This window comes from Macrobrachium nipponense, chromosome 16 (genome assembly GCF_015104395.2).
Source record: "Macrobrachium nipponense isolate FS-2020 chromosome 16, ASM1510439v2, whole genome shotgun sequence".
Lineage (NCBI taxonomy): Eukaryota > Metazoa > Arthropoda > Malacostraca > Decapoda > Palaemonidae > Macrobrachium > Macrobrachium nipponense.
In genome coordinates, this window is record NC_087209.1 from 70,695,721 (window position 1) to 70,711,022 (window position 15,302).

At 36.6% G+C, this 15,302-nt stretch overlaps 1 protein-coding gene and 1 long non-coding RNA gene across 5 annotated transcripts in view; both read right to left on the bottom strand.

Annotated features, from left to right (window-relative positions):
* Positions 1-5,836, bottom strand: part of LOC135195464 (uncharacterized) — an 18,402-nt gene extending 12,566 nt beyond the window's left edge. The window contains exons 1-2 of the long non-coding RNA XR_010310137.1: positions 5,778-5,836; positions 639-854 (exon numbers count right to left, since the gene is read on the bottom strand). This is a non-coding gene — a long non-coding RNA (uncharacterized LOC135195464). The remainder of the gene's footprint in view (positions 1-638; positions 855-5,777) is intronic.
* A 4,414-nt stretch (positions 5,837-10,250) lies between these two features.
* The window catches only part of LOC135195813 (mitochondrial adenyl nucleotide antiporter SLC25A25-like), a 206,596-nt gene continuing 201,544 nt past the window's right edge, over positions 10,251-15,302 (bottom strand). For all 4 annotated transcript variants that reach the window (XM_064222298.1, XM_064222297.1, XM_064222296.1 and 1 more), the window contains one exon: positions 10,251-15,195. In XM_064222298.1, coding sequence (XP_064078368.1) covers positions 15,002-15,195 — 194 coding nt within the window. In that variant the 3' untranslated portion in view covers positions 10,251-15,001. The remainder of the gene's footprint in view (positions 15,196-15,302) is intronic.

A 15,302-nucleotide genomic window follows, 5' to 3' on the forward strand; every position in this document is an offset into this window, starting at 1 on the left:
ACTCCCTTGAACAACTGTCAGAACCGGTAACATTAGAGTACAACAAGCCCTGCTTTAAAACTGTAGTATCCAAAATCTTACGACTGGTGGTATAACGGGAACTACTATCTTTCTCCTTACAATACCAAATGGCATCATATGGTATGCTTTCTACACAGTTTAACATGCGTGTGGTGTAACAACATACAAAAGTATGTTTTGGAATCTCTATTAACTGCTTGGCCCTCAACAGAATCTTAAATTAAATATTCTGAATAACACTCAAAAAATCAATACAGAATATAACAATCATACAACTTTATGGCTAATCCACGCTGACCAAATGGCAATGAAAAAGTGATCGTGGATGAAGACTGCATTGAAACAGTTTCCAAACTGGCCGAAGGGCACACAGTAATAACAGGGCTGAAGAATGATTACAGCTTTGATAGTATAAGACCACACTGGAAAATGCCATAGCATGTACACGCTATTTCCTTTGCATTTCTTAATTTAGCGATGGTCAATTTTAGCCCAGTGTAGGTGTATGTGTTACGGTGTTACTTTGTATTACGCCGGATTGTAAGGGTTAAGCCGTTAAGGTATTGTAGTTGTTTCTTAAATAAAACTGAATAAAATTGATAAGAGTTTCTCCTCACCTTTGTCATCAGTAGTCGGGTAAATGCCTAAATTGTCCATCTGTGTAGATCCTTCTTTCTTGCATTCCAGTGCCTTTATCCTCCTTATGTCCCACTATTGTGAATTTTGGATCTCCATCGCAGATTTCGTGGCATCCTGGGTATTAGGAATCAATGCCATTTCTGTTGGTCCCATTCAAGATAAAAACAATCACATCCAAAGGGGCAGACTCCAACCTACCAAAGAAAATTTCACAAAATTATCTCATAGATAGATAGATAGATAGATAGATAGATAGATAGATAGATAGATAGATAGATAGATAGATAGATAGATATAGATATTTTATTGACCATTCTCCACAGAAAGATCAAATACAATATTATGAAATTACACAACGGTCCAAATACATAAACTCATTTCACAAGTTACATTTCCTAAAAAGGAAAAAGAAAATTAAAAAGAACTGTATTCAAAACAAATTGCAACAATTATTAATACTAATTTTTTAAATAACACAAAAGAGATCATATCGAGAGCTGTTTAGAATATCCAATTCTATATCACATAGCAACAATAATATACAATAGACTAATAAACATCACGCATTCAGATTAGACTGGAAATGCGTTAAAATTGTAACACAAAATGAAGTCGGCTGGGCGAGGCACAATGAGTGTGTTTGCATCTTATTATTTGAAAACCTTCAAAATTAAGCTTGCGATATGACAAACATTTGCATAGTCTGATCTTTCTACCATCAAGTCGCTCATTGATGAGATATCAAATTGGGTCCGAATCTGGTAGGTCCTGGGGCATGCTTCGATGACATGTTGCTCAGTTTGTATTTGCCACACACACACAACCTCTCCTCTACCGGTAACAGGCCAATCCCTCTTCTGTTCCAACGGCCAACCTCAAGAGCAAGAGAATGGGAACTCAGTCTTAATCTTGTCCACTCCATTCTCTCCAACTCATTTACATTGGTTTTTTTACTATTTATGTCATGAACGTCAAATTCCGAATTGATGTTTTTATAGAAAGTTAATCTACCTGAGTTTGAGGTAGTTAATTCATGTTTCAATCTTTCAGATGCTTGCAATTACATCGTCAGTATCATTATCTAACAAGTCTCTGATTAGAACGGGTGAGGTAGGGGTATTAAATTCCAAATTAGATTTAATTATCATGGCCCAGCGGATCGTCTTCCCATTGTACCACGCTCCACCCAAGCTTTAGCGAAAAACTGTCTCTGCTTTGACCTGACCAGTGAACGAAAATCAACAAGACCAAATTCGATTAAGCAAAGAGAATTTGTAGTGGTTTTCCTTACACCTAACAGTTGTTTTATACACCATAAATATAATTTTTCCATGGGTCTCAAATCACCGTTAATCCAAGATTCATTTCCATACATTAATGCTGGTATCAAAGCCGAATGAAAAATCCTTTTCTTAATATAGGAACAATTATTTTTATTTAAGAATGAAATAAATTTTAAAACATACACACACTCACAAATGTACTTCTTACAGCATGTTACTAATAAGTTTAAAAGCCAGTGCTTAGTGAGTACTATTATTTTTATGGCAAGTTCCAAGTCACTATTATTAAGTACCAATATTTTAGCATTAGCTACGATTTCCATGTGACATCTATCCGGAATGCAGCTACCGCAAAGATTATTGTAGCGCATTCTTCAGAAAAGGGTTCCGAGTACTCCAATATTAACTTTTTGGCCTTCCCATGTAACTATCTTGATAAACTGGCTTAAAAACTAAGTGGAACAAGAAACAATTCCTATGGCACATCTAGAATTATGTCATACTTATGACTGATAACGTTTTTATAAAACATAGGTAGACCACTAAAACAGTTTAAGTCTAGCTTTGTGCTTTCGATAAAAAAAGGTATCAAAACAACAGCACTTTAAATTTGGTAATGGTCACTTGTTAATATATAAACTAAATAATAATAATTCTAGGTTCTTTTAACATACATACAATATTGATCAAGCTCGTTTGAGACAACCTCACCGATTTGTTAATATTGAAGATTGCTGATTTAAACTCCATACCTAAGCGACTAGACTGTATAAAGAAACTTTTGAAGTGTTAGCAGGATAAAATCGTGGACCATAATATTATAAATCAAAACTTTTAGTAAGCGAACAATCAGTTATCACCGATGAAAACGGTAAACATGTCAAATACTCATTTTTATTTTAGTTACCCAAACATTCCACCATCAGATATTCTCTTTTAAGTAGTATAGAAAACATCAAGAATATTTTAAGAGTAACTAAAATATTTCATGTGACTTGAACCCTTCCGTATAGTAGACGGACAAGCAGCGGTGCTTTCAACGTGGTACGACCGTTGGCTCTCCGTACAGTGGAAAGCAGAGTAGAAAATCACAGAAAAATGGGGGCGGTGGGGTTTGGGGGGAGCCCTGGCCAGGTTGGAACACGGCGTCGGAGGTTAGAACCGTTAGGTCATATTTCCTCTGAAATGCCTTACTATGAATTCACTCCAATGCAAATTACTTCAGGTTTATAATTCCGTGTTCATGTCCTTTAAGTTCTGTATGTAGGGTATCCTAAAAAGTACTCGTATGCATCATTGTACATAATTTTCAGGAATTATGTTGCTCATTTGATTGTCTAGTCTGTTTCCGAACATACTTGGAAACGTTAATGAAAAAGTTAGGATGCATTATTAAAAAAAAAAAAAAAAAAAAAAAACGTGGGGTGGTGGGGTTTGGGGGTTTGGGGGCGGAGTTTGTAAAATTTTAGAGAGAAAGGGTTTTGTCTGATACACAAAACATGAACCAATAGGAAAACCTCCAAAATAAAAAAACGGAAAGCAATTGTCGACTGTTGAACGCGATTCAAAATGAGCATCTCCATTATCAGATTACTGTATTAAGGTCCGGGGATCACGACCATTTTTTTTTTTTTTTTTTTTTTTTTTTTTTTTGGGGGGGGGGGGGCTGATAATATGCCACTTTCCGGACGAAATACTCTCTTACCACACACGGGTGAATGAAATATGTATGCTAAGCGCATTCCAACTTTTGTTTTACACTCTCACCACTACTTACTTTTAATTGTTGAAACTTGAAAACAGAAACTAGTTCAACTCGACTCCATCAAAACAATAGCGAGTTAATTTCACTGTACAATATCGGAAAAGCTACCGCACATCTCGAGTGAAGGTATTACATATTCTATCAATTTTTGTTCCTCGTCGCCCTCAGTTTATTGTTTGCCTAACTTTCTCAATGGTAATTCTTCAGAAGCAGTCCGCACTGGATATTAAAATAAATAATCACCTACATGGAAAGAGCATGTGAAAAGCAATATAAAAAGCATAGTCATTATATGAGAGATTGAAGGGGTGGAATTAAATGAGCTTGATAAGTTTTTACCTCGAATTTTCCTAAGTCGGGAGAGGTGTTTCCTCTACGGTAATGTTTACTTTTAATGAGCCCTCTAACTTATTTTGCTTACGCAAAACAACCAGAAAGGAGTGCTTTGGCAGCAATAATAATAATTGGGAGCACCTACTGATTCGCGGGCCCACTCGACCGCCGACCGAAATCGGCGGAAGAACCCCACCAAAGCCAATATGGGCGGCGATACCAAAACAACAACAAACAAAGTAATGAGCGACTACATATCGGCGACCATCGATTTATGTGTGCTTGTCAGTTAAGGCCGTAGCGGAACGGCGCTTCGCGCCTTATCCGCAAATTTAAAGATTCTTGGCAAGCACGGCATGTACGGCAAGAGGTAATATTGCGCTGCGCGCGCTACCCACAGGGTTTACAGTAAGGCTACTTACCGTGGCAGATAGATTTGGGTGTCGCATCGCTTACGCCGACGTCCTTTCGTCACTACAGTGCGATATCACCCAAAGCGTTCCTGTTGTAGTCGATCCGACAAATAGCTGCACAACACTCGCAGTTTTTTTGTGTGAAGAAGAATTAAATTATGTCTCTGAGCATATTCAATCACAACTTCTTTACCACCACCACTAGACAAATAATGATAAAATTCACAGTAACCCACATTGCACTGCAACATCTGTAGGAAATCGAAGGTCTCTGTCAAAATTAATGCCAGAAGGGCCAGCCACTACCTCTGCCATAGCTACAGGAAGTCAAAATGCCGGTTTTTGCTTCATTTTTCGAGTATTCAGTCAAACAAGGATACCAGTGGACACTGGACAGCTAACTTTATTACTCCGCTGAAATGCTAGTGAAACTTAGTTTTCGACTAAAGTCGTTCGTAATTGGTTATGAAACCCATGACGTCATAACGATGTCACACCTCTCAGCCAATAATGAGTAACTGGAACTGCTTTTGTTTCCGTAAGAAAGTAAGTTAGAGGGCTCATTAAAAGTAAACATTACCGTAGAGGAAACACCTCTCCCGACTTAGGAAAAATTCGAGTAAAAAAACTTATCAAGCTCATTTAATTCCTCATGAAATTTCAATTTAAATTCGTTGCTAAAAAATAAATGTTTTGCTAGAAACTTCTCTAACATTAAGTTTAACTCGATTAGTGTCTCCGAAGAATACCAGAAATTTTAATGTATAAAACATATTACTCTAAATAAGGTTTCCAATCTCAAGATTTCTGATTGCCCTCCTACCGGCTCTCATTTGGGGTGGTTCATTCGGGGGAACCCTTCTTGGTTATAATCAGCGGTAGTTTTCGTGAATACCGGCGTTCTGTGTACCATTACTATCATTTGATAAACTAAACATTTTGAATTCCACAGTGTTTTGGTATCTTTTGCACTTGGAGAGGCCAGATATTGGATAGAGAATAGCTATGCATTTCATTTGTAACAAGCACAGAAAACAGCAATTGATTTTATTTAAAACGAAAGCACTACAACGGCGAGATTTCAACTGCAATTTGACTATGCCGCTAATAACGAAAATGGCCCGAGTGATTGCTACTCACCAATACTTGCTCAGAATAATGGCTTTGGTAGGTAAGCCACACATGAATTTTAAAAACTACCGGCCTTCCAACAGTTTTCATCTACACATATCTTTGATCTGCAATACAAATTGCAGGCACCTAATAGAAATTGTTTAGAAAATACCTTCGTCCCTGAAAAACTGAAAAATGTCCTAACTATACCTTAACTTCCTCTTGAGACTCCAGGAGATGTTTGCACAGACATTTTCACGAAGAATGACAAACGAATGACTTGTTCCAATAATATTCGAAGAACGTCTTTTTTATGTGCCTTATTTTCCCAGTCATTTTAATTTGTTCTTGATATCTGTTTTGTTGGCTGTCTGTTAAAAATTTCAGTGATTCAACAGGAAATAACGTATTACTATTAAACATCAACGTGCTTGTCGTCTTTTCAGTTTTGTTAAGATATACTCTCGATATAAATGGGTTAGGGTCACTGCTCATTTTGGGGGTGAGAGTGGGTACAAAACTGTGGCCAAATTTGTTAACGAGTCTCTTAACTAAGCTTTGGTAGTAAATAAGTAAACTATGTATTGATGTTACATATATATATATATATATATATATATATATATATATATATGTATGTATGTATGTATATGTATATATATATATATATATATATATATATATATATATATATATATATATATATATAATATAGAGAGAGAGAGATGAGAGAGAGAGTAGAGAGAGAGAGAGAGAGAGAGAGAGGAGAGAGAGAGAGAGAGAGTTGCTATTAAATACTAGGCGATTAATTCTCAAGTAATCAGGTGGTATTCATATTAGTCTCTCTCTCTCTCTCTCTCTCTCTCTCTTTCTCTCTGTATATATATACATATATATATATATATATATATAATATATATATATATATATATATATATATATACAGAGATAGAGAGAGAGAAACAATCTACATACCATTCATTTACGTGGGAATAAATGGCCAAGTGTTCTCATAATGGTATCTATAGCGCATCCCACGTGGTGCACAGTAGGCATTCATTAGTAAAGGGTGTTTGCAACGTCCCTTCGGCCCCTGGCTGATTAACATTTTAACCCCTTACTCCAATTTTACTACAGCTTTCTGTCTTCAATCTTGCTGTCTTGTTTGCTTGTTTGTTTGTATGGTGTTTTTACGTTGCAGGGAACCAGTGGTTATTCAGCAACGGGACCAACGGCTTTACGTGACTTCCGAACCATGTCGAGAGTGAACTTCTATCACCAGAAATACACATCTCTCACCCATCAGTGGAATGCCCGGGAATTCAGTCTTGCTGTCCAATACTTTTAATTGTTATTTTCTTTATTGCAAGTGTGGGATTTTCTCCCAGTTTTTAGGTCTTTTTATCTTGCTGCCCAACTACTCTAGCTAATCTTCTCACCCTTAAGCGCTGAGTGGCCGAAAGTGCTCCATTGCTTGACTTGACAGCCTGAATTTTATCAATCAGTCAGTCTGAGAGACGGCAACCCCATATAAAAAACGGGAAGCAGCTGCGAAAAAGTCAGTCTGAGAGATCACAGGCATACTTGCTCATTTTCTTCAAGTTCGGATTAAGAGTGATAATCATGTTTCAACTGAGCGCCACATTCGACGAACTCTCTCTGTTTTAATTGGAAGGAATATAAAGTTTAGGCCAAATGCCAAGCACTGACCTATGAGGTCATTCAGAGCTGAAACAGAAATTGACAGTAAAAGGTTTGAAAGGTGTTACAGGAGGAATAAATACCTCGCAGTTGCACTATGAAATAAGATGGAAGAGAGATAAAATGAACGGGGGTACAGTAAAAGAATGAATGGGGTTGCAGCTAGGGGGCCGAAAGGACGCTGTAATGAGCCTTTAATAATGCCTACAGTGCACCCCGTGAGGTGCACTGATGACATTACGGGGTCTGTTTTTATCAAGTCAATGATAACACAAAGAGATTTTTCTAAAGTTGTGAATCACTGGATATTTGTTAGATTACACTCTTTTCCATCTGTTTCTGTTGCAAATAACCATTCAATTTCTGAGAGGGTGGAAAATAAGATGGAAGAAAAATATGAAAGGAGGTACAGTAAATGGATCGATATTTGTTGCAGCTAGGGGGCGAAGGGACACTGCAAGAATCTTTAGTAATGCCTACAGTGCACCCTCGGCGGGGGACAGTCTGGTGACGTTTTAGGAACCGTCAAAGTGTGAGGATTTCCACTAGGCCTAGTAAATGAAAAGCTCAAACATGCATGACTACATACGACAGATTCACAAGCTTTATTGTAAACACCGCATGTATCTTTTTATAACGTATTGCTGCAGAATTATCATATCGGCAACAAAGCCTTCATGAATGAATGGCCTGATCGTGAATGTTTGACCTTCACTAGAAACTGCCATGAAATGTTGAAATTTATGAAGGACCCGTTTTTTTGGTTTTTATGTCATTAAATACCGAACCCATAAAAGCTTCTGAGTTGGGTATGTATACCTCTTGTATCATTCATCATTTAGATGAATTAAGAGCAAGTTATTCCATTAATTATTTACTGTTACCCCCTACAAACTCTAAATGCTTCTTATCACGTGCGGTTGAATCTAAAAGCACTTTCGCAAGAAAGACTTCAACAAAATCGGTGGTTCCTGACGTTCACTATACTATCTGCATTAGTACGTCGCTAGCACTATTGTCTGGACGAGTCACGAGGTCTTCTTAGTTCTCTTGAATTAAATTTGATTTTGATTTATACAGATTTTTGCCATAATGCCAAGCAATGGGGCAACTAAGGCCATTCAGCGATAAAACGGAAATTGACAGTAGAAGGTTTGAATGGTGTTAGAGGAGGAAACCCTCGCAGTTGCACTTCGAAATAATTGTTAGGTGTAGGTGGATACCAAAATGAAAGAAATGAATGGAGGCACAGTAAAAGGAATGAAAGGCGTTGATGCTATGGACCGAATGGACGCTGCAAAGAACTTTAGTAATGCCTACAGTGCACCCTATGAAGTGCACTGACTGCACTAACCCCACCCCCCCTACGGAGCACTCTGTCCTCTTAAAGCTCTCAGTACCTTACCACAACAGCCCGTGATGGCACGATGCAGCCTCAATTTAAACAACATAACAAGAACGATTTACATCAATATCTAATTATGTATTTCCTCGTGGTCTAATAACTCAGTGACAAACAATTTTCTTGCCAGAAATTCTAAGACTTCTTCACTATAAAGATAATTTGACTTCCTATTCAAGTTTTGTGGATGGGTCCTATTTACATTCTGTAAGTCTCGTGCACAGGCTCTTTAGGTTTTGGCTGCTTCAGAAGGTACTACACTATTACTTTATTTTGAAATACATGGGAAATTGTCACACCAACGGAAACTTCACTTCGTTTACAGGTAAACCTTGTATTTTACTTATGCACCGTTTGTCGTCTTACTTCGAACCTGTAAATTTTCTAATACTGTAGGTGACAATTTTTTCCGTATTACACAACGGTTAGTGAATTAATTTAATAATTTGAGAATTTCTCCATTTTAGGAAAGTTTGTGACTGTTTTCGGGCATACAATCTGCAGCATATTATAGTATGAATGATCCGCTGAAAGCTCCTTTTCTTTCTTTCCATTTTCATCACAGGATGAGTGCTTAAGGTCCTGTCCACACAAGCGGGCACTCCCCGACGGCCAGACGCTGTTCCCATAACCCGTTCCACTAATACTGACCGACCGAGTATGTAGCCGGAACGATGCGATTGTCTGGTAACACTGCTTCAGATGCGAGAGAAAACATATACAGCTAGAAGTGGTCGACGTGCATGCCCGCTAGTGTGGACTGGCCTTAAGAAACCTTACTCCTTAAAGTTGCCAATTTTGCTAAGAAATCCCTTCTTCCAGCATTGAATTGAATACAGAGTTCAGGCCAAAGGCCAAGCACTGGGACCTGTGAGATTATTAAGACCTGAAACGGATATTGACAGTAAAAGCTTTGAAAGGTGTAACAGGAGGAAAACTTTGCAGTTGCACTATGAATCAATTGTCATAAGAGGGTGGAAAGTCGATGGAAAGTCAGATGGATGAAAGAATATGAAAGGAGATACAGTAAAAGATACGAAAGGGGTTGCAGCTAGGGGCAGAAGGGACGCTGCAAAGAACTGTAAGTAATGCCTTCAGTGCACAACATGAGGTGCACTGACGGCACTAACCGACTGGGAGGGTTCTTCCAGTACGTATTGCTTCTTAGCATTTTAGCATCAACAGTGATTTGCCAGCATCCAATTTGAAAGCCGCTTCAATTTCGACATACTGCCTCATGAAATTCACCACAATTCTGGGTAACGCTTCTATCCCACTATGCATTATTAACTTTAGTGTTAAGTTTAAAGTATTTTCAAGTCTCATTTAATATCAACCACATTTCATTGCAGAGAATATTGCAGTGATTTTGCGAAACATTTTCAACTTTCTTCCTTAGCAATACAAAATCTTAAATCGGTACTGGGTAGTTCAACTAGACCACTGAGTCTAGCCACAAACTGCATTAACTTTTTAATGAAGGGAATAATTACCATAAAAAATTTACCTCAATCCAGTATTAGGCTTAAAATATTAGAACCTTAACTCAACATTCAATTTGTGTGAAATAAAATCCACAGTCAAGGGGAAAAACTTTTATTTCATCGTAACAGAATCGTAACATCAGTCTGCAGCAGTCATAAAAATAATGATATATATACAAACATAAATATATAACATTCAATAACTTAACTGAGGCTTTCCCAGCAATAGCTGTACATAACCGAACTGTCAGTCAGGGTGTTATCCTCCCATTGCACCAGGTCATCACTTCAAAGAGCAAGTATGCTTAAGAAGAAATATACCGTTATAAGAAAAAATAAAAGTTTGACTGTAGAAAATGAAGATACTCCTCCTTAGATATATGGAGGAAATTGAATGAGCTAGGTTGGACGTAAAACAAAACTGCAAAAATCTTCAAGGGCATACCTCTCCTTTCATTTTAGCCTTGAAAATGCTAAAATATGTGACGAACGCAATTTTTCTTTTTGTACACTTGTAGGTGGTTTTATCAATAAATATTTTTTTCCCACTAACAGACAATCATGTCTCATCACCAGTCTATCCCACTAACAGACAATCATGTCTCATCACCAGTCTTTATGTTTTCTAAAAGAAACAACCAGTGTGTGTGCATAACACTTGTATCAATCTTGCCTTATTTCATTTGGGGGCACATATTTCAGCATTGCCGAGGAAACACGGATTTCAATACAGTAATTCAATACACAGTTTACAAAAATAAAAGTAAAAAATCTATCTTAATCAACTTATTTACCACAAACTAGAAACATATTCAATCACAGAAACGTGCAGAAAGACTCAAAATGTTCCTTCTAGATAGTAAACTAAAACTGAAAATCAGTCATTAATTTTGTTGTGCTCTACACTAGAGAAAATGAAAGAGGCTTACTCATCAGAAACCAACATTTGTGAAGAGTCATAACTACACAATCTTAAGGAGAAAAAGTTCATCAATAGCAGCTCAATCAGCATGATATGAAACTTGATTCATGGGACAAAAAGTTAAAAATAAAAGGATTTGCTTTATTCTCTAAAACATTCTTGAGAACTTAAAATATTCTAGAAGTAGTTTCTTCATGGAGACTTGCTACTAAGATGAAACTGCCACAGAATTTCCTTTGGCAGAGGATAACACCTAAAGCTCCTGACAGCCGTTTCCTTGTTGCTCACCAAACTTGATTGAACGAACGTTCAGTTTTGTCATTGACGAAAGAGAACTAAGATAGCACTGCTAAACGATACCACTAAAATTAAAAGGAGCCTTCAATAAGGAAATGAGAACTTTACAGAAAAAGTTTTGAATTTAAGTACGGGACATTCATTTATCAAAAATATTCTTAAAGGTTCAAAAATGCACTTATATCATAACTATTCAACAATTATGCTTATTACATTTGGAATAACCTTGTGTATAAAATCAGAACAGGGAATGGGCCAAAATATAACAGCCCATTGCATCTAGAGTATAACAAGTACAATACTAGAAGTAGAGAAAGACGAAAAACTAAGCATTGAATGGCGAGCACTGAACCTACGCAAAATACAGTATATGTATATACCAAGGAAAAGGACCTGTTAACTGTTAGTTTCGACACACATTCAAAGCTGCTTTATGTACACCATGAATATCACATTTTTCACCATAATATTTTAAAATTTTTTAAGAGAGAAGTTAAGCTTACTACATAGTTATTCATTTTTACCTGATTATCCGGTGTGCTGTACAGAATGTTTCTGATGCAACAAGATATGCTAAGCTAAGAGTATGCTAAGTTTATACAATGTTGACAGGCTGGATAGATGGCTATTAGGCAATAGTGGCTTCACCTAGTGACTTCTTTTACCAATTTCACAAATCAAGAGCCCTCATAAGTGTGTCTCTGCTCAAAGTAATTTTGATCAAACTTAAGGAGGAAACTTGACAAACTTTACTTCTTACTTCCAAAACTATGTGAATTTTATCTTTTCTTATTAGCTTGCATAATGAGCAATAAAAAATGCTACGCTTAACTATTAGAAAACTTCGGTAGCTTTTATGCTTACTCCAGGGAATGGTCGGATAATATCAAACCAAGGCCCAGTTTTACCTAATCCAAATTCCAATATTACTCTTTGCAAAGTGCCTGAGAGTAGTAAACAGTGTTAAATACATTTCAGGTTTAATTTTTTTTTTTTTTTAAATAGTCTGACTTTTATTTCAAGATAAAAACTTCAGAACCTTCCCCAACCAAGAAGTATTATAGTTCCAATCACCTGAATATCTTAGCATAAAGTCTGAATGGAAATTTCAGTACAACCTTATGGTGACCACATCTTATGCACGGACGTTTTGAGACTAATGTAATAAAGATAAAAAGAAAACCCGACATGCTCAGAAAAGGAAAGATTGGACAAAATATCTTGCCTCCACTTCCATGTGTGACTACACCTAACTTTGATTAGCGAGGCAATAGGATCCCATTAAGTGAAGCCCTTCTGAATTACACCATTTACTACTTTAACTCAAACTAATAAAATTAAGGAACAAAGTTTTCCTTTTAACCTGTTATTGTAATAGAGATAAACTTGAAATTCTAGAATCATACTCCACCAGTAAAAAAAAAAAAAAAAGCATGACAGATTGCCTTTGATTCACAACACAACACGAGAGGACAAGATGGTAAGAGGAAATCTTTGAGAAACTATGAACTCTATATAAAAGTTTATCTGAACTATCATTAACCCCTAAAACCCTCCCAATAAAAACTTCGACAACTAGCTGTCCACTTCATATTAGAGGCATAAACTTGAAACATTACAGTAGGATACATATACAGTAATAAGGTTTAATACTTACATACTGGATACCAACTCATTAACCACACTCACAACATATAACCGAGATACAAGGCATTGGTGAAAAACACAAATGTATCCATACAAAGGCTTGGAATGAGAATGTAAAATGAGATTATGTTTGATACATCTCCTTTGGACCAAACTCATACCATAACTAAATCTCATGACCACAAAGCAGCAAATCAAGAATGTGAACAATCAGGTCAAATAAAAAGGTTACAAGAAAGAATGAGGAAGTCATTACCTACAAAAGGAACTGATCTTCAAATTCAAATTATATAAATAAAAATCCTTTGGGCTGTCAAAATACTGATAACCAATGATCTTCAAATATTCAAATAATAGAAATGAAAATCTTTTGGGTTGGCAAAATACAGATAACCAATCAAGTGAAAATTTGAAAAACACGTTTGCTCTCACTAGGAAGAATATCGCATGCATTCACCATATAACTAAGTGAAAAAAAAAAAATATATGCCCTTACTCAGAGATCTGGTGCATATCCATCAACAGTGTCTTAGCAGAGTTTAATGCTGACTGGCATTTATCACTTCCTCTTGACCTATACTACTTAGAAGGTGGATGAAACAGATGGTAAAACACTTGTAAGCAGCCAACATATATGGTAAAAAGCTACTGAACATGACATTGCACAGCACAAACTGCTTGATTTGTTAAATGTAGGTGACATGGATGCATCCACTTCTTTTAATTAGAAATGTTACAGAGGGAAGAAATGAGTGACAATAACTAACAAGTTTTAACATTTGGATTCAGCTTGAAATGGCAATAAGGCATGAAATCACAGTATTGTGCCTTAATCACAGTACTGTATTGTGAAAGTTAATGGCAAAGCTTAAAATTGCCAACAAAAGAGGGAGATGGCATTAAACAGACAAGTTAACGGCCAAAGCACATCAATTACATATTTAGATGAAAAAAAAAAGGGGTCCAGATATCACTTGATAGCATATGAAAACTGTGCATAACAACTAGTGTTATGGCAGAGACATGCAAAGTAATAGGAACGCGTTCGAGGCCTGTTACATAACCACCGGTGCTATGACAGGAACATGCAAAAGGTTAAAGTATGTCATACACACAATATAAAGTCAAGGGAAACAGGTCGCGAAAAGTTGAAACAAAACTAGTGAACGAGGTACAGCTGAAGAATCTGCCTATCATCATCCAGAAGGAAACATCTATCAAGTTTATCTGATTACAATACATATGTACCATGACCCTTAATCTGATTCTTCAGTCTCCCCAAACCAATTGTATAATTTTGAGATTAATTCTTAATGTCATCCCTCCTCCAATTCGATTGAAAAGACCTTAAGTGCCACATTAATTATTTTCCCCTTCCGCAATAGACCACACTCTCAAGTAATATTGGTTAAACATAGACACAAAAACTAGTGCCAGCACCAGTTTTCAGTAGGAAAAACTAACACCATTGACGAACAATCTCCACCAAAAACTTTATCCCCCAAACCCTTTGATTTATTCTCAATTAGTACAAGTAGTGTGTCAAGTCCTTTTTTTTCTATTTTTTTTTTTTTTTTTCATTATTTTTGACCAACTTTCACAGACAATATTGTTGGATATGCACAGCATTTTATCCCTACGTAAGATGCAGACATACAATGTGATTTAGTCATTCACCAGCATTTCTGAATAATTCCTCACTTATCATTAATGGGTAATACGTGTAACACTGGCAAACTTGCCACTCCCCATTATTACAGAATACAGCACTATCAAATACATAATCATTTAATTTAGATGACTTGATATAACAGTGATTCTGAAACCTGGAAAGCAGAGCAAGAAGTCTGCAGATATACCCAAATAACTGAACTCAAGATGGCAGGACACACTCAGCTGATCCACACAACTTGCAGAACCGTACACAGCTTATGAAATTTCCTAACAAACAGTATGATGATGATAATGAGTAACAATTACATTAAGTCATGGACACACCTAATGCTTGCCGGCATTTCTCATATACAACATACGAGATGCTCACAGCTGGGGCCACTTTCATGAAATTTGGAGTAATGCCTCGATAGAGACCCACTAAACCCTCGGTTGCAACGATATGGCGGAACAAGCCAGACATAGTGACTGGATGCGTCTGGACCACGCCAGGAGTTATGACTGGAAAATGAATAGAAAATATTGTTATAATTATATTTAACCTATTAAGTGGAGAAGAGATCTTTAACTTATTAGTCTACTAAGCTATGACTGTATTAAGACAGCCC